General features: G+C 39.6%; 1 protein-coding gene across 2 annotated transcripts in view; it reads left to right on the top strand.

The window, feature by feature from the left end:
- LOC130907574 (epoxide hydrolase 1-like) overlaps window positions 1–15,708 on the top strand; it is a 34,820-nt gene extending 19,112 nt beyond the window's left edge. Inside the window, exons 7-9 of one of the 2 annotated variants that reach the window (XM_057822828.1) lie at window positions 5,283–5,391; window positions 8,082–8,201; window positions 11,535–15,708. In XM_057822828.1, coding sequence (XP_057678811.1) covers window positions 5,283–5,391; window positions 8,082–8,201; window positions 11,535–11,745 — 440 coding nt within the window. In that variant the 3' untranslated portion in view covers window positions 11,746–15,708. The remainder of the gene's footprint in view (window positions 1–5,282; window positions 5,392–8,081; window positions 8,202–11,534) is intronic. The other variant, XM_057822829.1, reaches the window with a different exon arrangement.
- The last annotated feature ends 11,680 nt before the right edge of the window (window positions 15,709–27,388 follow it).

Below are 27,388 nucleotides of genomic sequence, written 5' to 3'. Positions count from 1 at the left end.
TAACTCCTGTTTAGCTAGGATGCAGGTTGCGTTAATTAGGTCTTTCAAACTCTTTTCTTTACCTTAGCTTTTGAGGATGCTACCGTTGAGCTTCCGCTTTTCGTCAAAGCCAAATCGATCCTTGAGCTTCCAAAAGTTTTTAAAGCAAACAGGCTTTGAATGTGAGTGGTCGAGCTCTCATGTTTGCTGAGGCTTCGTGGTAGTTTTTTAAAGTCACAATATCTCGTGTTAGTCCAGACTTTAGCACAAGTTGAGAAGAAAAGGCAGGGAAAGCAGCAAAGGCGATTTTTCGAAGGACAGCCACATAGACAGTCTTTTCGGGTGTACCAGTCCGTTTGAAAAGCGCGAGTTATCCTCTGTCCCGTAGTTTGAAGCAAACCTTTTAGCTCCGGACAACACCGGCGTTGTGTTAACCGCGTCCACTTTTAACGGAAAGTCCAGTTTCACGTACGCCCCCTTGCAGTGCGGCAGAGTACTATCTGCCGCAGCCTGTGTCTTTTCACTGCGGTTTTATTTCCCATCAGCAAAACTAAATATGTCGCTAACAAACATTAAACTTTAAGGGTTAAAGACATTAGCCAGACTGAGGAAAATCAGGTCAAATAAACGTATCTGGAAACATTATAATGGCGACATGCAGATGTACGGCAACCAGCACGCTCCAATTCCATGTATCAACCCAGTTTGTTAAGGATTGCGCAATCAGAGGTGAGGCTTTACTCGTTGCTGCCGCACCTCTCGTTTCATTTCTTTATTTGAACAGGAAATAGGCAAATTCAGCGATTTTGACTATAAAAAATGTTTGAAATGAGTCATAAATAAAGAGCAATGGACAAATATTAATATAAATTTGATGCTATAATTATTTTTTTGTCATGATGACAGGTGAGGCTCTGCCTCACCTGCCTCCCCTGACCGCACGTCACTGAACTAATGTACAAAACATTAGAAGCAGCTAATAGCTTGGGGGATGGGGGGGTGGTAATCAATAATCGATTTACAATCGAATTGTAGCCTCTGAATCGTAATTGAATCGTTAGGTGCCCGAAGAGTCCCACCTCTAATCAATAGTGTGTGTATTGTTTATCGATCTGTAAGCTGCAATCAGTAACAAGTCCCCAGATGAAAACCATCAAATCTGTTATAGTCCGCTAATGCGGAAGCAAGCAGACAACAATAACAGATGGATTGCGTAAAAGGGTTTATTGAACAATCAAAAAATATGCGATCGCGAAAAGGGAGGGTCCGTGACAGTAGGTCGGGATCAATTAAAAAAATAAATAAATAATATGAGGGAAAACCGCGGTGAGAGGCAGACAAACAAACAAAAAAACAAGGAAAGGATGCAACCACAAACTGTCAAATCGCAGAAAGTCAATATCTCAGCAACCCCCCTAGGATCGGTTTGAAGACACTGCTGATGAGTTGGAATTGGATGCAGGTATGACGTCGGGAGCTCATACCACAGCTCTGTAACAAAAAATCTGACCAGCAGCAGAATGTGACAAAATCATGCTAGTCATCATAGTAGCTTCAGCCCAATCGCGTCTGTGCATTGTGTGCGTAAAACATGGCGCCCTCCGTAGGTCAAAACATGTACTAAATATTATCGATTTTTAAATTAATGGCAATATTTTATATGTTTCTAATAACATACTTTAGTAAAAGAGAAGAATTGTGGCCTATTTGAGCCAAGTCTTTAAAGAGCATATGACACGAGAAAAAAAGTCTTAAATGGCATTATTATGTGAATTAGAATCATATTTTGAGACGATTCGACTATATACAACAATTTAGAAAAGCACAGATGACGAGAAATTAGTCTTTTAATCTGCCGGTTAGCCACGCCTACCATTATAGGGCTTTAGCGTCCCCAACAGGTGGACGACGTCAGCGGTAGACTGGTCTCATCGGTTTTACTATTCAGCCCATTGAGGGGGAATTATTCAGAACGAGGAAAACGTGATGAAGAGAGCCGCAAAATGTCATTGTTTCAGTCTCTCTACTCCAATATTTTTACAGGATATTCTTTTTATCCAAGTATTTTTCCCCAATAGCTATATAAATGGCTTGAGAAGGACCAGTCAGCCCGTCGAGGGGGAACTATTCACAACGAGGAAAACGCGACGAAGAGAGCGGCAAAATGTCATTGTTTCTGTCTCTTTACTTCAATATTTTTACAGGATATTCTTTTTATCCAAGTATTTTCCCCAATAGCTATATAAATAGCTTGAGAAGGACCAGTCAGCCCGTCGAGGGGGAACTATTCACAACGAGGATAACGCGACGAAGAGAGCGGCAAAATGTCATTGTTTCTGTCTCTTTACTTCAATATTTTTACAGGATATTCTTTTTATCCAAGTATTTTCCCCAATTGCTCAATAAATGGCATGTTCATGACAAATAACATTATTGTGCTGAATGGAATATGAAATAATAAAAATGCATTTATTCAGGACGACATGGCAAAATTACTCCATAATGGTCAAAAATGTCAACTTCACCTTTACTGTCGCACCTCCCGAACGATATTTTATGACACCTAAATCGGACATGTCATTTCCCTTCCCCGGCTTCGGAGAATGTAAACAAACCAGAAGCCGTGACAGCTAGCCGACATGCTAACCCAAACCGAGTGATGTTTCAAAGTCTTCGAAGTGGAAAATCACACATAACTATCCTGGATTATTTGACATGACGACCCGGTTGTCAATTGTCTTAGTGGATCGGCAAACCGCCCGGCGGAGAGCAATTTACAGTTCGTTCCCCGGAGGAGGGTGGCTGGATTTGTTGTGCAGCTAACGTGGTGCTGCTAATGACCATTAGGAGAGCTTTTTACATGCCTATCAATGATCAAACGTAAGTAGTCCTTCATTTAAAGGAAGTTTGTAGTGTTTACTTTGTAATCGCTGTATTCGTTTTTGACATAATACAAAACAAGATGTTTACTCACTTCCTCATAAGTCCAATGGTCCCACAGTAAATATCCACGGTGAATGGGAACCTTTTGAAACTCCAAAAAGGCGCATACGCCTCTCCCTCATACAGAATGATTTTTCTGCAGCCGTTTGGCTGGCGTGATGCGAAAAATAAACGTATTAATCCGCAAAATCAGCTGAATCCTTCGTCCTCATACACAACAGTACACTGTAGCGTGAAGACGACGTCTTCTACCGTACACGTCACAGCGCCCTCCTCCTCAATGCAAGACCGAAGCCGGAAGTCACTCATTTTCATGGCGCGGGATTCAAAAAACTAAATAAAAATAGCGATCGCTTCCACACACATCCAAGCGGCCCATATCATTCAGGGGCATAAAATACCGCGTGTATTATGAAATAAACATGCTTTTTCGTGTCACAGGCACTTTTAAGTCCGTGGTTCCTTTTAAGACTAAGGATGTCCCAATCGCATATTTTGAGTCCGAGTCACCTGATTTTGAGAATCTGCCGATACCGAGTCCTGATTCGATGCAGATAAAAAGTGTTTGTTTTTTATTTTTGTTTTATTTGAGCATAAGTTCCAAACATGCACAGTCCCTGACAAAAGTCTTGTCGCTTATCCATTTTGTAGAAACAATTGCTAATAACCTGACTTTTAATTAGGGCTGCAGCTATTGAATATTTTACTAGTCGATTAATCGATGGACTAGTTAGTTCGAATAATTGAGTAATCGGATAAGGAACATGAAAAATTAAAATACCCGAGCTGAGCCTAAAACGGGATTAAAAATTTTAAAAAATGAGGATCTATGTACAACAAAAGAACAATTGGCTAACTTACACAGAAAAAGTCTGCTAGCTTACATGCTATGAAATGCTTTTTTTTGGTTTGTCTTTTACAGTGCTCTTAACAAATGGTTCAGACACATATTCCCACAAAAAAACTGTTAGATAGTCCTATAAACTAAATCATGAATGCATTTAAAAACATTAGCTCAAATAAAAACTTGGCTAATGTTGGTCTTAACAGGGAGTAGCTGGTTTCAGCTATCAGAAATGAGTTATATCATATTTATTGTTGCCACCCAAATCAATAAAACTACATGCAAACACTTTCAAAATAATTCAATTCAATTCTATTTTATTTGTATAGCCCTGGATCACATCAACGTTGTCTCAAAGGGCTTTGCAGAGGCAATATGATACACAATCAGAAACAGCAAATGAAGCAACAAAGATGAATAAATAAATTCAAGTCCTGGGTATCCCCCATCCTTAGACCCTCCATGTCGGCAAGGAAAAACTCCAAAAACTCCAGAGTCTTTGGGAGAAAATGTCATTTTAAATAAACCAATACAACGCCACTTTAATTAAACGAATACTCGAAGCAACAAAATTTAATTCGAATATTTTTTTCTAATCGAATACTCAAGTCAATCAATTAATCCTTGCAGCACTATTTTTAATTATTCAATTGGTTTCAGAAATGGGTCATATGAAAGGTAAGACCCTCCCAAATGATGTTGAATGTACAAAAATATATTTGTTTTACTGAAAAAAGATTTATCATTTTTTGAAGACATACAGGTCAAATTTTGGCAAGACAAAAGTTTTGTTGCCTACAGAAAGTAGTGTGAAAATTGAACAAAAAATGTACTTCAAATACAAAAATATGTTACATGACATAAGCGAATTAAGTAGTGGTGCTGTGAGATCCAAATGTAATATTTTGTATGACTTTCGAGGGCTTGAAGGACTGCATCCATGCGGTTCTGCAAGGATTCATACAATTTATTGATGAAGACATCAGGAACATCAAAGAAAGCAGTCTTGCATGCCTCCCAGAGTTCATCAACATTCTTGGGTTTCATCTTCCATGCTTCCTCTTTCATCCTACCCCAGACATATATAAATAATACTAATAAATACTATAATACGAGTCGTCTCAAATTAACATACGCTTTGACACACGCAGCCAAGAACAGCGTCTCGACAAGGAAGATTGACTAAACGATGATTAACACATTTGTGCCTTTTATCGTAGAATTACCGAGCCTTTTCTCGCCAGATCAAAGCTACAAACCTGTCGATCATCGTTATCTTTAAGTACCAAACGCTAAGTGCAGCAAGAGGGAGGGTGAGAAGCTGTACGGGCATGAAGAACACAAATATATATTTTTTCTAATGAAAAACCCATTCTTTTTCAACCGATTCGATTCTCTGAAAAACTGAGCGATCGGCCCGATTTCCAATCACGAGATCAGGACATCCCTAGTTAAGAGTAAGACCCTTCCTTATCTTTTCCCATTGTCTTCTAATACTCTTGTTCTTTTTCCTTAGGTCGAGGGCTGAATGATTCACCAGTCGGTCTGGCTGCGTACATACTGGAGAAGTTCTCCACGTGCACAAGTCAAGACTTCAGAAACCTGGAGGATGGAGGTCTCACCAGGTATAGTAAGGAGGGAAAAAAACATAGTACAGATACAGTGAGGAGCAGAAGTACTTGCACCCCATGTGATTTTGCAAGTTCACCCACTTAGAAAATAGGTAGAGGTCTGAAATTTCAATCATAGATGCATTTCAATTTATAAAGACATAATCTAACAAAAAATCCGGAACTCACATTATTATTATTATTTTTTTTATTATTATTTGTAATTTACTGGCGTTCATAAGTGTTTGTACCCCTGAGAAAGTCAGTGCTAATATTTCGTGCAGAAGCCTTTGTTTGCAGTTACAGAGGTCAGATGCTTTTTGTAGTTCTTCACCAGGTTTTCACATATGGAAACAGGGATTTTGGCCCATTCCTCCACACAAATTTTCTCTAGATCTGTCAGGTTTTGGGGCTTTCGTTGACAAATATCAAGTTTCAGCTCGATTCAAAGATTTTCTATAAGATTGAGGTCTCGAGACTGTCTAGGCCACTTCAGAACTTTGATATGCTTTTTATGCAGCCACTTCTTGGTCAGCTTGGCTGTGTGCTTCGGATCATTGTCATGTTGGAAGATCCAGCCACGACTCATGTTCAAGTCAAGGAAGGAGGTTGTGGCTCAAAATTTGACGACACATTTCACCATTCATCCTCTCCTTTATACAGTATAGTCGTCCTGTCCCCTTTGCCGAAAAGTATGAGATTTTACCCCCATACTTCACAGTGGGGATGGTGTTCTTGGGATTGTACTCCTCCTTCTTTTTCTTCCACACATGACCAGTAAAGTTTTCACCAAAAAGTTCAAGAACATAATTGACAAGTTGGAATGAGCCCTTTTGGAAAGAGCTTGACTTTGTATCCCTGGAGAAAAAAGTGTAACTTTTGACTAGTAATACTTGGTGCTTCATACATGTAAGTCACCCTTGTTTTCTCTGTTATGAGACTCAGAGCACATTTACTACACATTCTATCACCAGTACCGACTATATATCTTTTTAATTTCCAAATCAAGTTTGACAGGTTGTTTCTCCACCATATTTCACTCCCCTTATCAAAACGTCATTGCTTTTGACTCACATTTTCTTCTCTATTTTGAACACGTCTAGCCTTGCTGGCCACAGTAAAGTAAATGCTTACACCATTCATGTGTTATTATTATAGGCAGCAAAATCCTAATCTGCAATATATGTGTGCTTTAAAATATAGTAAGTATATGCTGGAAAATTGGCGTGCTCAGTTCTTTTGTTTCTTCTGTTCATTTCACATTTGTCTTACCAAGGACTCGTAGGCACAATAGCCCAACATGACCTTGATTTAGCTGCTGTGTTGTAACTCATCACATTCACAGATTTTTTTTTTTTCTGAATTAAAAAAAGTTGATTGCATAGGGCTAGTGTAGCTGAATAAGCAGCTACGTACTTTACGTAGCGTGTTGCCGCCTCCATTAAAATCAACAATATTGGACGCATCTTGTGTTTTAGAATCGAATGAACCTTAATGTTTTGCCTCATCTACATCAAATCATAATCAATAGAAGAATTTATACTAATGCTTCGTCGTAGCTCTCAGCTACAGTACATGTCCGTAAAATGCGTAGCTGATTACAGCTACGTAACCCCTTCGTAATAATATTTCTTTATTTGGCTTTAATACGTACTACATTACCACAACAATAATAGTCCTTCTGTTAACGGACCTTAGTTTGTTGAAACCTAAATCTTTTCAAAATACTTTTAAGTACTTAAATTACAACCGGTGATATCATCAATAAACAAATGCTATGCTAGGACACGAAATAAAGACCTTAAACCAGTGGTTCTTAACCTGGGTTTGAATGAACCCCAGGGGTTCGGGGAAGGTAAAGAAACACAGAGCCCTCTTTTCGTACGCTGATTAAATCTTGGCAAAGTGGCTTTTTAGACCAGGTTTTGCACTGGATTGCTCCCAATTTACAGGTTTAATCCATTTCTTTTAACTGCTCATCCTCGATCTGATGGAATGAGGAACTGGTTTGCTCAGTGGAAGGTTGACTCGCACTTGGTATGAGGGAATACCACAGACCAATGGGCAGTGCTGTCTCAAATTTTGACCTGTTTATAAAACATTGCTGTGAAAATTAGAAGAATTCTGTACGAGAATTTGCTTGCTAGCTTAGATATATCGGTTTTGAATTTGGAAAAAAAAATCTCTTATTATCAAATTCCAAAGGGTTCGGTGAATCCACATGTGGAACTTCTGGGGTTCGATACCTTTAGCAAGGTTAAGAACCACTGCCTTAAACGTTACGTCAATGTTAATAGGTAGTTTTCACAGGCCAAAACCAGAATTACATTCATTAACTTGAAATACTTTCTGTGGATTTTTCTCCCGATTTCCAACTCCGCGCCAATGCAGTCAGAAACAACCTTTCGACATGACAACCGTTGTGATTTTCAAAATAAAGCGTGTAACTGGCAAATAGAGCGTAAATAACGAGCTATATATATTCATTTAGACATATTGTTGAATTAGATTTGTTGTGGCGGTGTGCCACAGTCTTTTATATGTAGGGGAAACCTTGTACTTACTGCATTTTCTCTTCTTGTAATGCAAGTGCAGGGATTTTTTTTTTTTTTTTTTGCTTGACTTGTGTTAAACAAATGACCAAGGTCTAACAAAAGCTCCAATTTGGCATTTTTGTGATGTGTATGTCTTTGTGTGACTTGAAGGAAGTTCTCTCTGGACGACCTGCTGACTAATGTGATGATCTATTGGACGTCTGGATGTATGATTCCATCAATGAGGTTTTATAAGGAAAACTTGTCCCGCCTCAACTCTCCCCACATCAAGTGAGTCAAAAGGCATTAGGATGTTCCATTTTTTATTAACAAGCTATCTTTGTGCAGTTGCTATCACTAGCTAAGGACATGTTTGATACTGAACTACGAGCACAGGCTGCTATACCCGGAAACTCAGATTGTTATTGGACCTTGGTACACATACCGTAATTTTTAGAGTATAAGCAGCGACTTATTTCCCTTTATTTTGAATCCTGCGGCTTATAGTCCAGTGTGGCTTATTTGTTGATTTATTTGGGTTAATATGTGTAACACTTTATTTGTCATAAGACTGCCATATGACCACTATAATTATGACATGACACTGTCATGGGCATTAATGAATGCTTATGACAGATGTCATTAACCAGGAAAATTTTGTCACTAACTTCATTTATATGTCCAGCTCGGATCTTTTACACCTATTCAAAAGTGAGATAATTTGCCGGATGACACAAAATGACATCTGTCATATGCATTCATCAACGCTCATGGCAGTGTCATGTCATATTTATGATAATCTTACGGCGCCACTGTCAAATAAAATGTTACCAAATACCATAACTAGCAATTAATGTGACATCTGGGATAGTAACTGAAGAAATAATTAGCACAGAACATGAATTTGATTGTTATTTACATCTGTAGCACTGCAATGCATGCTAGGAGGCATGTTGGAGGACAACAGGTTTGACAGCAGGTGGAGCAGTGATGGCCAAATTAAGCTTTTCGAAGACTTTGAAACATCACTCGGTTCGGGTTAGCATGTCGGCTAACCGTCACGCCTCTTTGTTTGTTTACATTCTCCGAAGCCGGGGAAGGAAAACGACAAAAGCCCGACTTACTACGGTGGCATAAAATATCATTCGGGAGGTGCAACAGTAAAGGTGAAGTCGACAGTTTTGACCAAAATGGAGTAATTTTGCCATGTCGTACTGAATAAATGCATTATTATTATTTCATTTTACATTTAGCACAAGACTGTTATTTGTCATGACCATACCATTTTTTTAGCTATTGGGGAAAAATACTTGGATGAAAAGAATATCCTGTAAAAAAATTGGGGTAGAGAGACTGAAACAGTTACATTTTGTGGCTCTCTTCATCGCATTTTCCTCGTTGTGAATAATTCCCCCTGAATGGGCTGCATTCTAAATCAGATGAAATCGTGACTCCGCTGACGTCATCCACCTGTTGGGGACGCTAGAGCCCTGTAATGGTAGGCGTGGCTAACCGGCAGGTTAAAAGACTAATTTCTCGTCATCTGCGCTTTGCCAAATTGTTGTATATAGTCAAATCGTCTCAAAATATGATTCTAATTTACATAATAATGCTATCTAAGACTTTTTTTTATCCTGTCGTACGCTCTTTACGACCACATAAGCAAAATAAAAATGAAAACTGGGGAGAAGGGTGTAAACCTTTGTTCACTACATTTCTTACAGCTTAGCAGAGTTTACCATATTTCTCAGTTTAATTAACGTTATCATAGTAGAATACACATACAGGAGGACACTTCTCCTGAAGCAGCTTCCTACTCAGGTTAGCAAGTTCACTGTTTAATGTAATGGTAATGCTAAACTGTAATGCAGGTCGGACGTTCAGAAGCAAAATCAGTAGTGCCCACCGTTTCCCACCTTCACAACAATGACTGCTCACATTACTTACAGCGGGTGCTGGCAGAAAAAAAAAAAAAACTTCTAATATCCCTCTTCGAAGCGGGCGGAGGATCTGGCATGTGGACATGCAACGTAGAGTTTGCATGTGTGTGTCTGTGTGTGTGGGGGCGGGGGGGTCTAGTCATCAGCCAATCAAACGTGCGTTTGAGGAAAAAACATGGAGTGCCTCATTGAGCCAGTGATCAGGGGTAAATGTAAGTCTGAAAATAATTTACTTAATAATGGTAGGGTCAATTCTATCGTTACAACATATAAGAAGTAGTTCTGTGAAATTTATTGCGGTAACGAGCGGTTTTAATTAATCATGTTAAAATATTTGACGCATATAGGGCATGCGCGGAATGACCCGCTCATGCATTGCTTCAAATAGACTACAGTGACGCCGTATTTTTGCATATTAAGAGCTAAGAGGCAGAGAAATGCGAGTAGACACAGGCGTTCATTGGACCGCGCCATTTATTGGCATAAGCTTTGGCAACTCGTGGGGAAGAATGACAAGAGATGATCGTTTTCTTTACACGCCTCATTGAACACGACGCAGAACATATACCATTTGCAGCCATTACTGACAGTCATGGTTGCCCAACTTCCCATCGTGCATTTGGGCAGAACAGTTAAGTCGCTACAGTATCATTTAGTGAAAGCCCAACAAAAAAAAATATTCCTATCTCTCTCAAAAAAAAAAAAAAAAAAAAATTCACAAAAAGAAAAGCGGTCAATGCAAAGAGAACTGCCATTCCCAATCAAAATAGCTATGCAAAATACACATAAAACCTACTCAGACTTTGGTCAAACTCCTTTCAAACATTTCGTTTAGCTCAACAAATACACTAGATGGCAATATTTAGTCACAATATACAAACTATCTGAGGTCTCGTACATTGTGAAGTCAACACTCAAATGAACGTAAGGTACAATGAAGCCGGAAACTACAGTGTCAGTCGAGGGGCAAAACGCACTCGTTGGAGAGATCTCTAATTTAAAACTCGCCATTGACACCTTGTGGTGTATTTCAATCACTACCTTACGTGGTTAAAGACTGTGGAAGAACGGCAGGGAGCCCATGTGGCGTCCCGCTCGGCAACGTCGACAATGGCGAGCTATTAGTTTATTTTTTGATTGAAAATTTAAAAAATTTTATTAGAACAAAAACATTTAGAGGGGTTTTAGTGTAAAATGACTATAACTTGTACTCACATTTATCTTTTAAGAACTACAAGTCTTTCTATCTGTGGATCCCTTTAACTGAAAGAATGCTAATAATGTTAATGCCATCTTGTGGATTTATTGTTATAATAAACAAATACAGTACTTATGTACAGTATGTTGACTGTGTATATCCGTCTTGTGTCTTATCTTTCCATTCCAACAATAATTTACAGAAAAATATGGCATATTTTGGAGATGGTTTGAATTGCGATTAATTACGGATAATTTTAAGCTGTGATTAACTCGATTAAAAATGTTAATCGTTTGAAAGAACTAATAGGAAGACAATCTAAATGACCTATATAACTGAACACATTAAATCATGCAAATAAGGTTGCTTAAAAGTTGGTTAGGACAATTTGAGCATCCTGAAAAGTTGCTAGTGTTTTGTCCCTACCGTTCCTATGCAAACCTACGCCCTTGAATGGAGGTCATTATACGGTATCTTTTTTCCCAGGATGCTAGTGTCCGTGCCTACTGGGTTCGCATGCTTCCCGAATGAGCTGATGCACACTCCAAAGCTGTGGGTCCAACAGAAATTCCATAACCTTCTCACCTACACATACATGGCTCGTGGGGGTCATTTTGCAGCCATGGAAGAACCCCAGCTGATGGTTGAGGACATTAACAACTTCATCCAGAAAGTGGAGAAGATGACAGCACATTAACGGATACTCAGAAGATGATGTCAATATGAAGGAGTGTTTTTATCTTGCTTTTTCAATTTTTAAAAAATTTGCTTGAATACCCTATCAACAGTGTCTTTAAAAGCTAAACAATAATTGAAGTGTATATTTTATAATGCAAAATGGACCCGAAGAGGTGCCATTCATTTGTTGTATGTTTGTGTTAGTTTTTGGGACACCCATTTGTTATTGAGAGTTGGTACGCGTCGTCAGAATTTTTGGGGGTGTTCAATGTATTTATTCAGATTTAACATTATTAGAAGGAGATACCTATAGTGAAGATGATAAGTATTTGAACACCCTGCTATTTTGCAAGTTCCCCCATTTAGAAATCATGGAGGAGTCTGAAATTTTCATCGTAGGTGCATGTCCACTGTGAAAGAGATCTATCTAGAAAGAAAAATCCAGAAATCACAATGCATAATTTTTTAACAATTTGTGTGATGCAGCTGTAAATAAGTCTTTGAACACCTGTCTATCAGCTAGAATTCTGACCCTGAAAGACCTATTAGTCCACCTATTAAAAGTCCACCTCCACTCCATGTATTATGCTGAATCAGATGCACTTGTTTGAGGTCGATAGTAGCATCAAGACACCTGTCCACCCCATACAATCAGTAAGACTCAAACTTGTAACATTGTCAAAACCAAAGAGCTGTCCAAAGACACCAGAGATGAAATTGTTCACCTCCTCAAGGCTGGAAAGGGCTACCAAGCAGCTTGGTGAAAAAAGGTCCACTGTTGGAGCAATCATTTGAAAATGGAAGAAGCTAAACCTTACGGTCAATCTCAACCGGAGTGGTGCCCCATGTAAGATATATCCTCGTGGGGTTTCAATAGTCCTATGAAAGGTGAGGAAACAGTTTGCTGAAGACATGTCAACAAAGCACATGGATTGCTGGAACCATGTCCTATGGTCTGATGAGACGGGCGGGCTTTCTCATGTACCGTCTTCAGAAGAGGCTTCCTCCTGGGGTGACAGCCATGCACACCAGTTTGATGTAGAGTGCGGCGTATGAACTGAGCACTAAAAGGCTGAGCCCCAACCTCTTCAATCTCTGCAGCAATGACATTTTGGAGGGAAAATGACAAGCAGTACTCAATTTGGCCATTTAGGGATGTACGTTTTTTCAAAGAGATGTACTCACTTTTGTTGCCAGGGGTTCCGATATTAATGGCTATAAAATATATAGATATAAAGATATAAATATCTGCAGAAATGCGAGGGGTGTACTCACATTTGTGATACACTTTATCTTACTGTCACGTCAGCCACGCGGTGTGTTCAGGTACAGCATGCAAAACACATCCGACACATTAGAACCCGATTCGTATGACAGGAATTTTTATTATTATTATTACACTGTATTATTATTATGATTTTTATTTATAATTAATGTTTTGCTATGTGTAATTGCCATTTGTAATAGTACCAGCAGTATTTATTAAGGATTTAGTGTGGGTTTTCTGGCTGTGGAACGAATTAATGGAAACAATGTATTCTAAAAGGAAAATCCTGCTCAACATAAGACTATTTTGACTTCCAAATAAGGTCCTGGAATGAATTAACTTCATATGTAGAAGTACCAATGTACTGCAATTTGTTTTTCAATTGAAAAAAATCTGCGATGGGCTGAGGGCGCAAAGTTTGAAGCGCGATATAGCGAGGGATCACTGTATCTCAAAAACGGTAGCAGCACAAACAAAAACTTTTACAGCACAAACGAAGCATAAACAATTGACACTATTTTGAGCCATTTTTAATCAAAATGGAGGGCGGTTGACCTCAGATTGACTTATAAAAGACTTAATATCTTAATAGCAGCAATGAATAAAATGCTTATTGAGGCTTTTTTTTTTCTTCAGCAGTTAAAGGGTATGTCAACCCCTGGGGAAATGTTAATATTCCATCATCCATAAACGCATGCCTTTTGTATTCATATCATGCCACTTCGTGTAATTACACACAAGAAAATGAGAGAAATTTGGATCGATTGTCAAGCTAACACGACCGGCGCCCGAGATCAGGCAGATTGTGTCAGATTGTCATTACAAGTGAAGAGAGTGCCACCGGCCACTAGGGGGGCAGCGCCTGTCTGCATCAATATAATTCCTTCTAGTGAGGGGAGAATTAGGGGTGTTTTGAGCTGTTTATCCTGTTGCATTGTGTTCGTCCTGCACATATTCCAGGTTCCCTAATGAAGAAACACCCCTCATTGTCAATAAAAGAGAATTCAGAATTGACAGTGAGGGGTGTCTCTTCAACAAGAAAAAGGCTCAGTGCAATTTCGTTTCTAGTTTCAGCGACGAATCCGACGTAACGAATGTTCATCTAATGGTGACGAGGAGAGTTACGAAGCTTTAATTGGTGTTTTAGGTTACCAATTTGAACCCAAACGAACACCAATGCAGCGTAATGAAACTCATTGAGGGGAGCAATGACACTTATGAAACATCGGCAGCAGATCGTGTGGGAAACACCGAATGATTTGTTTTGCATTTCTTTTTGTGAAGCTGATACACCGTGACCGCAAAATAAAGTAATGTATAGAATAATTATCATTTATTGCGCTATCTTAGCTTTTCGCTCTGCCAACAGACAGAAATATGAATGGGATCAGAGGATTTGTTCTATATATTTTACGAGCGATAATTTATACAGTAGTACAGAGTACTCACTCTGGCCATTTCGAGCTTGGCTGCTCCCCTCCTTTGCTTAGCCTTAGCCTCCTTTGCCAGTCATCGTCCTCTTTCTTGATATCTCGGGACATTTAGGTGGCTGCGCGTGTATGGTGGGCACCGCATCTTTTAGCAAAACCCGATTTCACTTGTCCATAGTTCGAGAAGCTTTCAGGTGGAAAATGCGCACCACAGAAAACCGTGCCGGAGGCTGGGTCTAGAAAATTAGCCCTCTTTGCATGGACGAACTTTACCCATTGTCTGCTTAGCCCAGCTTTTTTTTTCGCATTCGGGAACTCATGGATAATATATTCCGATAAATAGCTATTTGTACACCACATAGCACAGCAGTTTTGAACCATTTTAGTGATGTTTTGGTCAAACAAACCCGAACGCTACTCTCTCGTCGATAAAAAAAACAATGGCACCTGGCTCCGCCTCGACTTTCATTCACTTGTAGTGACATCCCCGCCCCATTCGGCTGTTTCCGGAACACTTTCGGAAATGTTCGTCATTTTCGATCTATTTTCCATAATTGCTCATTAATGTGATTGATTTTTTTGTTAACTTTATCAATATTTGTTATCTTGGCACATAACGGTTCTATTGATGTCTCACACCCCCTTTGCGTTTTCATACCCTTTAAATTATTGGTTGGGAGAGCAGTAATACTTTCTTGCAGTTTCCCAACTCTGCTCAATGACTGAAACTAATGTGAATGTATTGAAACAGTTTGAAAGTGAAAACGTCTCGCGTGTGTTTACTCTTCCCCCTGCTGGTGTTTATGGTTTCTACCTTCCTCTGAGCCTCCCATCAGCCTTGCAGGCCAGCAGCTGCAGATGGAAGGTCAGCGGGCACTTGATGTTATTGTGTTGACAGCACAGAGAAGGCACCAGTCATTCCTCCCGATAGCACACCAGTCCATGATGCTTTATTGTTGCAATACTTAGAATACGTCAATACCTACTATCAAGAACAAACTGACATTTTGTCACAATATAAGCTTTTGAATTCACTTCATTTTTTCAGTCACCTCTTCAAATCAATCTCATTGTTTGAACAAGTCAACACATTTTGGATTGATGTAGTTCCTTTTTATTTATTCTGTTTTATTCTTTTGACTTGCTTGGATCTGGAATGGCCACCATTAAAGGTACATATTCAATGTACAATTATATAAATCAACATGTAACAAATATTTCTGTGTACTACAGTGTTTACCAGTATTGAAGTGATCTGTATGTGTTTAATCTGAACTAATAAAAATTTTTTGAAGTCCTGTATTTCCATATCACAAGCAGTGATGCTACACTGCACCTACTATTGTTAATTAATATTGTACTATAATAAAAATAAATTAAATTAACCAAACACGAATAAAACTTTCCGCCACTAAGCATCGTCATCACCATTGGTAGTAATAGTATGATTTTTTTTGTCGTACTAATAGTATGACTTTTTTTTTACTAAAAATTATTTCATTGTGCTAATGTAGCTGAATAAACTATTACTTTACGTAGCGCTGCGCTTTCATTAAAATCCAAAATATTGAAAGCATCTCGTGTTTCATATTTTGGCTCATCTACATCAAATGATTATCAATAGCATGATTTGTAGGTGGCCATGGGACAGACACTAATGTTTGCGCTAATTTCCCACAGAACACCCATCATCTAATCAGAGATCAATATTTTCTATATTTTTCTGGTGCCTGGCTTTCTCTAAACTTAAAATGACCAGCCATAATGTCATGACAATTGTTGCATTTTGAAGCATTAAATAGTACAGTGGGGCAAATAAGTATTAAGTCAACCACCAATTGTGCAAGTTCTACTTGAAAGGATTAGAGAGGCCTGTAATTGTCAACATGGGTAAACCTCAACCATGAGAGACAGAATGTGGGGAAAAAAAAAAAAACAGAAAATCACATTGTTTGATTTTTAAAGAATTTATTTCCAAATTAGAGCGGAAAATAAGTATTTGGTCACCTACAAACAAGCAAGATTTCTGGCTGTCAAAGAGGTCTAACTTCTTTTAACGAGGTCTAACGAGGCTCCACTCGTTACCTGTATTAATGGCACCTGTTTTAACTCATTATCGGTATAAAAGACACCTGTCCACAACCTCAATCGGTCACACTCCAAACGCCACTATGGCCAAGACCAAAGAGCTGTCGAAGGACACCAGAGACAAAATTGGAGACCTGCACCAGGCTGGGAAAACTGAATCTGCAATAGGTAAAACGCTTGGTGTAAAGAAATCAACTGTGGGAGCAATTATTAGAAAATGGAAGACATACAAGACCACTGATAATCTCACTCTGTGGCGTCAAAATAATAACAAGAACGGTGAGCAAAAATCCCAGAACCACACGGGGGGACCTAGTGAATGACCTACAGAGAGCTGGGACCACAGTAACAAAGGCTACTATCAGTTACACAATGCGCCGCCAGGGACTCAAATCCTGCACTGCCAGACGTGTCCCCCTGCTGAAGCCAGTACAAGTCCAGGCCAGTCTGCGGTTCGCCAGAGAGCATTTGGATGAAGAGGACTGGGAGAATTTGTTATGGTCAGATGAAACCAAAATAGAACTTTTTGGTAGAAAACACAGGTTCTCGTGTTTGGAGGAGAAAGAATACTGAATTGCATCCAAAGAACACCATACCCACTGTGAAGCATGGGGGTGGAAACATCATGCTTTGGGGCTGTTTTTCTGCAAAGGGACCAGGACGACTGATCTGTGTAAAGGAAAGAATGAATGTATCGAGAGATTTTGAGTGAAAATCTCCTTCCATCAGCAAGGGCATTGAAGATGAGACGTGGCTGGGTCTTTCAGCATGACAATGATCCCAAAAACACAGCCAGGTTAACAAAGGAGTGGCTTCGTAGAAAATCTGTGGAGGGAGTTGAAAGTCCGTGTTTCCCAACGACAGCCCCAAAACATCACTGCTCTAGAGGAGATCTGCATGGAGGAATGAGCCAAAATACCAGCAACAGTGTGTGAAAGGCGTGTGAAGAGTTACAGAAAACGTTTGGCCTCTGTTATTGCCAACAAAGGGTACATGACAAAGTAATGAGATGCACTTTTGGTATTGACCAAATACGTATTTTCTACCATGATTTGCAAATAAATTCTTTAAAAAACAAACAATGTGATTTTCTGTTTTTTTTTTTTTTCCACATTCTGTCTCTCATGGTTGAGGTTTACCAATGTTGACAATTACAGTCCTCTCTAATATTTTCAAGTGGGAGAACTTGCACAGTTAGTGGTTGACTAAATACTTATTTGCCTCACTGTATCTGATACAAAAGACAAAATATAAAAGAATTTCTGCCTCCACATTGATAAACAGGTTAATTATTCATGGAATGTGTGTCCCGCAACATGCATGCAATTCTGCCTTAACCTTGCTTTTAAATATAGTGTATACAGTAAGGAGCAGAAGTATAGGGAATGGGACGTACTACGTCACTGTTTGGACGCGCCTCCATGCTGGCAATATGATTTACTTCCGGTTCGGCAGAGTCAATGCGGATTGTAACGTGTGGTAGTGCTAAGCTAACTCTTTCGGTGTTTTAGAAAGAAAATATGGGTGCTTATTGTTGCGTTACCGGGTGCAACAGCGTCTCCTACGACAAAAAAAGGGGTTAGGAAAAATGGACTCACTTTTCACCGTTTTCCTGCATGGAGGACCAAATATCAGATCACGAAGGTACGACGGATGGCTGGATTGCAGCGGTTCGTCGGAAAAGCATTTCTTATGATCATATTTCTGCTGGAATGAGAGTGTGTTCCTGTCATCTCTACTCTTGTAAGTTGAACGATTTATCCACTTTTGCTTTCAATACGTTTTTCTTTTTTTACACCGTTGTGTAAATCTGCCTCGGTAGCAATGCTCGCCTACTACGACTCACCTACCTGTTGTATTCCTAGGTAAACCTGTTGACAACACATCCCGATTTGTCACCATCTCTCTTCTTGGATCATTTGACAAAGAAAATTTGTTCAATAGAGTGGTTCCATTTGTCCTGTGTCGGACTCAAACAAGCCCCTGCTGCAGACGCCATCTGGGTCTGCCCTTCTCGTCGATGAACTGCGGGCTTTTAACTTGTGAAAATGCAAGAACTGTAATGCACATATTTATTCTGCCTGACTATTTAACTATGGCCAGTGACGTATTATTATTATTATTATTTTTTTAACCACTTTGACAAAGACACGTTTCATTGTAATGTTGAATTTATATATTCTATTATTATTTTTAAATTATAATATTCTTATTTGCACTTATGGAGACTTTAGACTGTCAATTCAAATAGTGTTGGAAAAGTTGCAATACCTAAAATAGAAATGCAAGAACTGTAAAGTACATATTTTTACACCTTTATTTACCTAAGGCCACTGGATGTTTTTTAACTGCTTTGAAAAAATACAGGTTTTGTTGTGATCTTGTATTTATATAGTATATAGCTTTTTATAATGTATTATGTATTATAATATTTGCTGCCCCCTGCCAGTGTGTGGGCCATTTTGTACTAAAAGGATTTTAAACTGTCAGTTCAAATACTGTGTTGGAGACTAGTACTTGCAATACTTAAAATGGAAATGCAAGAACTTTAAAGCACATATTTATCCTGTCTGGCAATTTACCCAAGGCCAGTAAATAGTGTTTTAAACTGCTTTGACAAAGACACGTTTATTGTGATCTTGTATTTGTGTATTACTTATAATTATATAATATTTGCTGCCACCGTCAGAGGGTGGGCCTTGTTTGCACTAATTTAAAGATTTTAAACTGTCAATTAAAATATCGTATTGGAGAAATTGCATTACTTGAAATAAATCTATTGCAACTTATCAGTCCCAGTTCTTGTCTACAACACTGTCCAAAAATTGTCAATGCATATTCCAAATAGAATAACAAAATTAAGTCACCTGACTTTGTAATTATTACACCTGTTTATTATGAAGACCTGAAGTAAACAACAAGCAGTTACAGTTTGTCAAGAAGTTGTTCAAGTCATGTTTTGGTATTCATATTTTATTGACTTTTCACAACAACACTTGGGATCGTGTTTGTAAGAGCAGAGCAAACTGAAGTTTCAGCGTGCACTCTTCGCCTTTCCAACCTCTCATAACGCTCCGATGTGGTGCGCTTGACCTCAGAATAACCCAAGAAGAGATATGGTGACCAATCGGGATGTGTTGTCAGCATTTCATATGCAGGTTTTCCTAGTAACACAACAGGTAGGGGAGGAGGAGTAGGTTAGCATTGCTACCGAGGCAGATTTACACAACAATAAAAAAAAAAACACAAAAAAAAACCGTATTGAAACCAAAACGGATAAATCGTTCAACTTACAAGAGTAGAGATGAGGGGAATACTCTCATTCCAGCAGAAATATGATCATAAGAAATGCTTTTCCGACGAACCGCTGCAATCCAGCCATCAGTCGTGCCTTCGCGATCTGATATTTGGTCCTCCATGCAGGAAAACGGTGAAAAGTGAGTCCAGTTTTCCTCGCCCTTTTTTTAGTCGTAGGAGAAGCTGTTGCACCCGGTAACACAACAATACACACCCATAATTTCTTTCTAAAACACCGAAAGAGTTAGCTTAGCACGACCACACGTTACAATCCGCATTGAGTCTGCCGACCCGGAAGTGAATCATATTGCCAGCATGGAGGCGCATCCAAACAATGACGTAGTACGTCCCATTCCCTATTTGTATTGCCTGGAACTCCAGACTCACCGCTGTTCCGCAGATGAAATTTCCAGGGCGGAGCAAGCCACAGCAAACAGACAGCGGAGTGGACCAATCAGCGACGGGCAGACGTGACGTTGGTAAAGCGACAAGAACTAAACATCGTCAAAATAAACATACGAGGAGAGCAGAGAAGGTAGAAGTTTATTCAACGTGGTTAGCGCGAGACAGACTGTTGGTTTTAGCGACTCAATGTGTTTTTGGTCATCTAAAACTGAATTTACCGCGGACTGGAACATATTCTCAGCTCTATTGTTCACCATCTGTGTTGTGGGGACGACTTCCTGCGCGCAGGAGTGACATTACTCATTAAGAACACGTCACGCAAATAAACAAATCTGATTGCACGGATGATTTCGTTCTGGTTCGAGAGGCTAATAAGGAGCTGGATCCCAGACTCTTCTCACAGCGTTTGAAAAATACAGGGAGAACAGTCTGGTCGTGCCAGGCAAGTACAGTGCCCTCCATAATTATTGGCACCCCTGGTTAAGATGTGTTTTTAGCTTCTAATAATTAAAAAAAAAAAAATCAAATCCCAGTTGAAGCCTGGGACCGTGTACTTTGGTCAGATGAGACCAAGATTGAGCTTTTTGGCAACAAACACTCTAAGTGGGTCTGGTGTGCCACGAAAGATGGACATGCTGAAAAGCACCTCATACCCACTGTGAAGTATGGGGGTGGGTCAGTGATGCTGTGGGGCTGTTTCGCTTCCAAAGGCCCAGGGAACCTTGTTAGCGTGCATGGCATCATGAATGCTTTGAAATACCAGGACATTTTAAATCAAAATCTGTTGACCTCTGCCCGAAAGCTGAAGATGGGTCGTCACTGGGTCTTTCAGCAAGACAATGACCCTAAACATATGCCCAAATCTACACAGAAATGGTTCACCAGACACAAAATCAAGCTTGTGAAACATTATAGGAGAAGATTAGGTGCTGTTTTGTTGGCAAAAGGGGGTTGTACAACGTATTAACACCAGGGTTGCTAATAATTGTGACACACATTATTTGATGTCAAATAATTATTTCTTAATGTGGGATTTTTTCCCCCACTGAATAAATGCACTTGTATTGAAGGTTGGATTTTTCTCTTTTTTTCCATTAAGGTCCCATATTATTTGAATTAAAAAATATATATTAGAAGCTAAAAAACACATCTTAACCAGGGCTGCCAATAATTATGGAGGGCACTGTATTTGCATCCCTTGTGATTTTGCAAATTCACCCACTTAGAAAATAGGTAGAGGTCTAAAATTTCAATCATAGATGTAATTCCACTCAAAGGGACTTAATCTAAAAAAAAAAAAAAAAAAAAAAATTAAATCCGTAACTCACATTTTATGATTATTCAAAAATTTATTTGTAATTTACTGGGGTTCATATGTATTTGTTCCCCTGAGAAAATCAGTGCTAATATTAAGTACAGAAGCCTTTGTTTGCAATTACAGAGGTCAGATGCTTTCTGTAGTCTTCACCGGGTTTTCACATATGGTAACAGGGATTTTGGCCCATTCCTCCACAAAAATCTTCTCTAGATCTGTCAGGTTTCGGGGCTGTCGTTGAGAAACACAAGTTTCAGCTCCTATCCAAAGAATTTCTATTGGATTGAGGTCTGTAGACCTGCTTGGCCACTCCAGAACCTTGATACGCTTTTTACGCAGCCACTCCTAGGTCAACTTGGCTGTGTGCTTCAGATCATTGTCATGTTGGAAGATCCAACCACAAGTCATCTTCAAGTCTGTGACTGGGGGAAGGAGGTTGTGGCCCAAAATCTGACAATACATTTCACCATTCATCGTCTGCTTTATACAGTACAGTCGTGATTTACCCTTTACCAAAAAGCAGCCCAAAGCATGAGGTTTCCACCCCCATACTTCACAGTGGGGATGGTGTTCTTGGGATTGTACTCATCCTTCTTTTTCCTCCACACACAACGAGTAAAGTTTGCACCAAAAATATCTACTTTGGTCTCATCTGACCACATGGCTTTCTTCCATGACCCCTCTGCATCATTCAGATGGTCACTGGCAAACCTCAGACGGGTCCGCACATGTACTGGCTTCAACAGGGGAACCATCTGAGCAATGCTTGATTTTAAACAATTGCACTGTAGTGTTCTACTGACAGTAGCCTTTGAAACTGTGCATCAAGCTCTCTTCAGGTCATTGACCAGGTTCCTGCCGTGTAGTTCTAGGCTGAGCCCTCACTTTTCACATCATGGGTGACGCCCCACGAGGAGAGATTTTACATGGAGCCCAAGTTTGAGGTAGATTATTAGTCATGTTTAGCCAGAGGTGGGTAGTAACGCGCTAAATGTACTCCGTTACATTTACTTGAGTAACTTTTTGAGAAAAAAGCACTTCTAATAGTAGTTTTATTAAGCCGTACTTTTTAATTTTACTTGAGTAGATTTGTGAAGAAAAAACAATACTTTTACGCTGGTACTTTGGGCTATACAAGAGTCATTACAGTTTTCCTATTTATATTAGATTTATTTATTTATTTATTTTTTGCTAGCGATGCTATTGCCAAGAGTAGCGCTACTAATTTCACCAATGAGACGTTGCAACAACATTCACATGACTCCATTACACCAATGAGACGCAAGCTTGCCGTTCAATGATCACGCAGCCTGTTCAATCACGTGGCGTTTTTAAAGCACCGTAACAAATCGAAAGCGCATTTAAAACTCTCTCCCAGTGATTATTTGGCACCGATAGATCACGGAAAACAGGTTACTTTTAATTTCATAATAGTAACTATGATGGAACTACAGTATTCCATATTCATACTAGGAACTATTTTCTCCACTAGAGGGCAGGGCACTCATACTCTTTGGGCGAATAATGCTTCATTACTGTTTTTTTTTTTTTTTTCTCTCTTGCCGGAATTTAATTATTTTTTTCTTCTTTGGCTTAATGTGGTTATGTACAGTATCAGTATAACAAAAGTTCCTATAGATAAATTTGTGCTGAGAGAAAAAAAAATCCAAACATAAATAAGCAGTTACTCATTACTTGAGTTCTTTTCACCGGTTACTTTTTTACTTGTACTTGTGCACATTTTTTGGATGACTACTCTAACTTCAGTAATATTATTTTGAAGGAACGCTACTCTTACTTGAGTAAAATTTTTGGCTACACTACTCATCTCTATACTTAGCCTTTTCCATTTTCTAACAAAGGCTGTAGCAGTCGATTTAATCTCAACAAGCAGTTTTCCAATTGTCCTAAATCCTTTTCCAGCTTTGTGGAGCTCAACAATTTTTTTCTCTGGTGTCTTTCGAAAGCTCTCTGGTCTTGCCCATGGTAGCAGTTGTATTATAACTGACTGTGGGGTACACAGGCGACAATAATGAGCTCAAACGGGTGTTGGGTGGGTGGTTACTAATGGGGTGAAGGCGGTCTTTTTAAAGGTAGACTGACAACTCTAAGTGTCATAATTATTACTGATTCTCAGGGGTACAAATACTTCTGAACCCCAGTAAATTACAAATATTGTTGAAAAATCACACCATGTGAGTTCCGGATTTGTTTTTTAGATTATGTCTCTATAAGTGAAAATGCATCTATGATTGAAATTTCAGACCTCTACTTATTTTCTAAGTGAGCGAACTTGCAAAATCACAAGGGGTGCAAATACTTTTGCTCCTCACTGTATGTCTATATACATTTGTACACTGCAATGTTTGACAACGGAAGGACAAGAAATTGGACAGGGTTAACAGCCAGAGAAAAAGAGGAGTGAGGGTGCATGGCGGAGGATTTGGGAGGCGAGGCAGAAGAGGAAGAGGAGATAAGAGATAAGAGTAATACTATGTTCTCAATTGTTATGTCAACTAACATGGCGACATCAATCGTAGGCTTAAATGGCTGAGGCTGGTAGAATGTTGCAGCCAAATGTTGGGAGAACAATTTCAATCACGTTTCTACTTGTTTTATTTTGATTTGCACGGCACAATGCTGTATTTTCATTTCTGTATTTCAATGACATGGTCTATCAATGAATGCTATAAATAGTAAAAATGTAAGGTAAACCTTGTCCAGTCTCTTGCAATCAATCTAGACGCTCTCACCCTTCCCCCACGCCTTGTAAAATGCAACTTATAATCAGAGCTGTCAACAGATTTGCAGGGGCCAGGGGACAAGAGAGACCATAATAGGTCCCCCCCACCCCGCCCCTGAGACGACAACATACGCAGTACTTTTAACGCTTTGCAAGCAATGACAGTGTAAATTTTCAAATTATTTGAGATGGACAGTCCAATTTAACAGACCGTAATGTGATGTGACACAATATAAACAAACAATTTCCATCTATTATCACATGTAGGCTAATACAATAATACAACAATACAACTGTGAGTGCTATGCCTGCCTGCTTAGCAACAAAACAGTATAACTGAAACATCCTGTGCCTGCCCCCTCCACATCTCTGCTGTTATCAAGCCCTCAAACAGTGATGCGCCTAAAAAATTTTTTGACAGGAAAGTCCTTTATAACATCAGTGAAATCCAGTTTTTGAGCAAGCTCATGCTCAATGGAGAGCATGGCTAGATTGTTAACAGGTTCGTTTGCGCAGTTTTGGTGATGGATTCATAGCGTTTGCTATAATACACATTGGGTTGTAAACCCAAGATAAATCCAGCCGCCGGACCAGAGTCTGTTCAGCCTCGCTCACCTGCTCCCCACAGACTAACATATATCCCTGATCTCCCATCACCTTCTCTCTCCTCGGCTCAACGCGAGCAGCATGTCTTGTCATATCGCAGCTCAATAGGCTACAAGCGGTCGGTGTCAGACTCGAATCTGGCTTTGGTCACGGTCATTGCGAATGTAAACCGTTCAGTGTTAGCGGCTGTTGTTCACTTACCGACATCACCGTCCACAGCCAACTGTAGCCCGAATTCTCTGGCTTCTTGTCCCCCTTTTAAGAACATCATTTTTTCTCGTTCACCTCTATGATGATGAATTTTCTTGTCTTTCCTGTGCACCCGATTTATGACGACTCGCCAGGTTTAGAGTTTATAACAATGACACAGGGCCGGCCCAAGCCATTTGGGGACCCTAAGCAAAATAATGCCAAGGGGCCCATATTTTTCGTCACAGTGTACTGTGAAACCCATACATGCAATCCAACCCATACGTCCATATTTTGTATATTAATCAGATTTTTCGTTTCTCTGCTCCAGAAGGATAAATTCTCTTCGACATATTCGTGCATCTATTTTCCAAGCAAGTTTGAGCACCAATCATTCCAATGCAGGTTCAACATCACTCCCCAGGTTGCCAGATTGTAATGACAAGAAAATGGATGTTCGCACCGATAAACAGCAATGCGTGACACATTATTCACAATGCTCTATTAACGTATAAAATGAGGTTGCCAGATTGGGGGCTTTTAGTGGTTAGAGGCCATAAGCAGCTGCATAGTTTGCGTATAGGCTGGGCCGGCCTTGCAATGACACATTTTAAGTTCCCGCTTCAGGGCACGTACGTAGTGTAGTCTTGAGAGCGGGGTCAAACCATTCTCCGCTAAGACTGGAGGTTTGGGGGGGCGTTGTAAAAAAAAGGAAAAAATATATATTTGAAATATTTACTATGTTAAAGTATATATTTAGTAGAACATAATATTTAATCAGACAATGATGTCCTGAGGCCCGGGACAACATACCCGGTTGCCCCCACCCTGTTGACGGGCTTGCTTATAATTGACAATAATTGTCATCAAAACTTTACTTTCATATGTATCTCTCCAGAGCATACTGTTATAAATACAAGTCAAGACTAAGCAATTTCACTGTCTTGTTGTAAGGTTGCGTTCAGACTTCAGGCATATCTGATTCCAATTGTAGTAAAAAGTTATAGTGGTATGAAAAAGTATCTGAACCTTTTGGAGTTTCTCACATTTCTGCATAAAATCACCATCAAATGTGATGTAATCTTTGCCAAAATCACACAGATGAAAAAATAGTGTCTGCTTTAACTAAACCCACCCAAACATTGATGTTTTCATATTTTAATGAAGATAGTATGCACACAACGGCAGAAGGGGGAAAATAAGTGAGCCATCACATTTAATGTTTTGTGCCCCCCCTTTGGCAGCAATAACTTCAACCAGACGGTTCCTGAAGCTGCAGATCAGTCTGGCACATTGATTAGGACTAATCTTGGCCCAATCGTTTCTACAAAACTGCTGTAGTTCAGTCAGATTCCTGGGATAACTGGCATGAATCGATGTCTTTAGGTCATGCCACAGCATCTCAATTGGGTCCAAGTCTGGATCACTCCAGAACATGCAATTTGTTCCTCTGAAACCATTCTGAAGTTGATTTACTTCTGTGTTTTGGATCATTGTCTTGTAGCAGCATCCATCCTCTTTTTAGCTTGAACTGTCTGACAGACGGCCTCAGGTTTTCCTGCAAAATATCCTGATAAACTTTTCAATTCATTCTTCCATTAATGATTACAAGTGTCCAGGCCCTGAGGTAGAAACAGCCCCAAATCCTGATGCTCCCTCCACCATGCTTCAAGGTGGGGATGAGGTGTTGATGTTGGTGCACTGTTAAATTTTTCCTCCACACATGACGTTGTGTGTTACTCCCAAACAATTCAACTTTGGTTTCATCAGTCCACAAAACTTCCGTGGAATGTCCAAGTTGCTTTTTGCGAACATTAAACGAGCAACAATGGGTTTTTTTGTTTTTTTTTAGACAGCAGTGGCTTCCTCCATGAGTCCTCCCATTCTTGGCCATAGTTTTACATATAGTTAATGTGTGCACAGAGATATTGGACTGTGCCAGTGATTTCTGTAAGTTTTTAGCGGACACGTGAGTTCTTTTTTTACCTCTGAGTATTCTGCGCTGAACTCTTGCGTCATCTTTGGTGGACGGCCACTCCTTGGGAGAGAAGCAGTGCCAAACTCTCTCCATTTGTAGACAGCTTCTCCGACTGTCGATTGATGAACATCCAGACATTTAGAGATGGTATTGTATCCTTTCCCAGCTTTATACAAATCAACAATCCTTGATCGCAGGTCTTCAGACAGCTCTTTTAACGGAGCCATGATGCACATCAGACAATATTTCTCATCAACACATTTCTTACCAGGTGTGTGTTTTATAGTGGGCACGGCAGCTTTAAACCCCTCATCAATGATTGGGCACACACCTGAATATAAACG

This window comes from Corythoichthys intestinalis, chromosome 19 (genome assembly GCF_030265065.1).
Source record: "Corythoichthys intestinalis isolate RoL2023-P3 chromosome 19, ASM3026506v1, whole genome shotgun sequence".
Taxonomy (NCBI): Eukaryota; Metazoa; Chordata; class Actinopteri; order Syngnathiformes; family Syngnathidae; genus Corythoichthys; species Corythoichthys intestinalis.
This window is presented reverse-complemented; position numbering and strand designations above follow the sequence as displayed.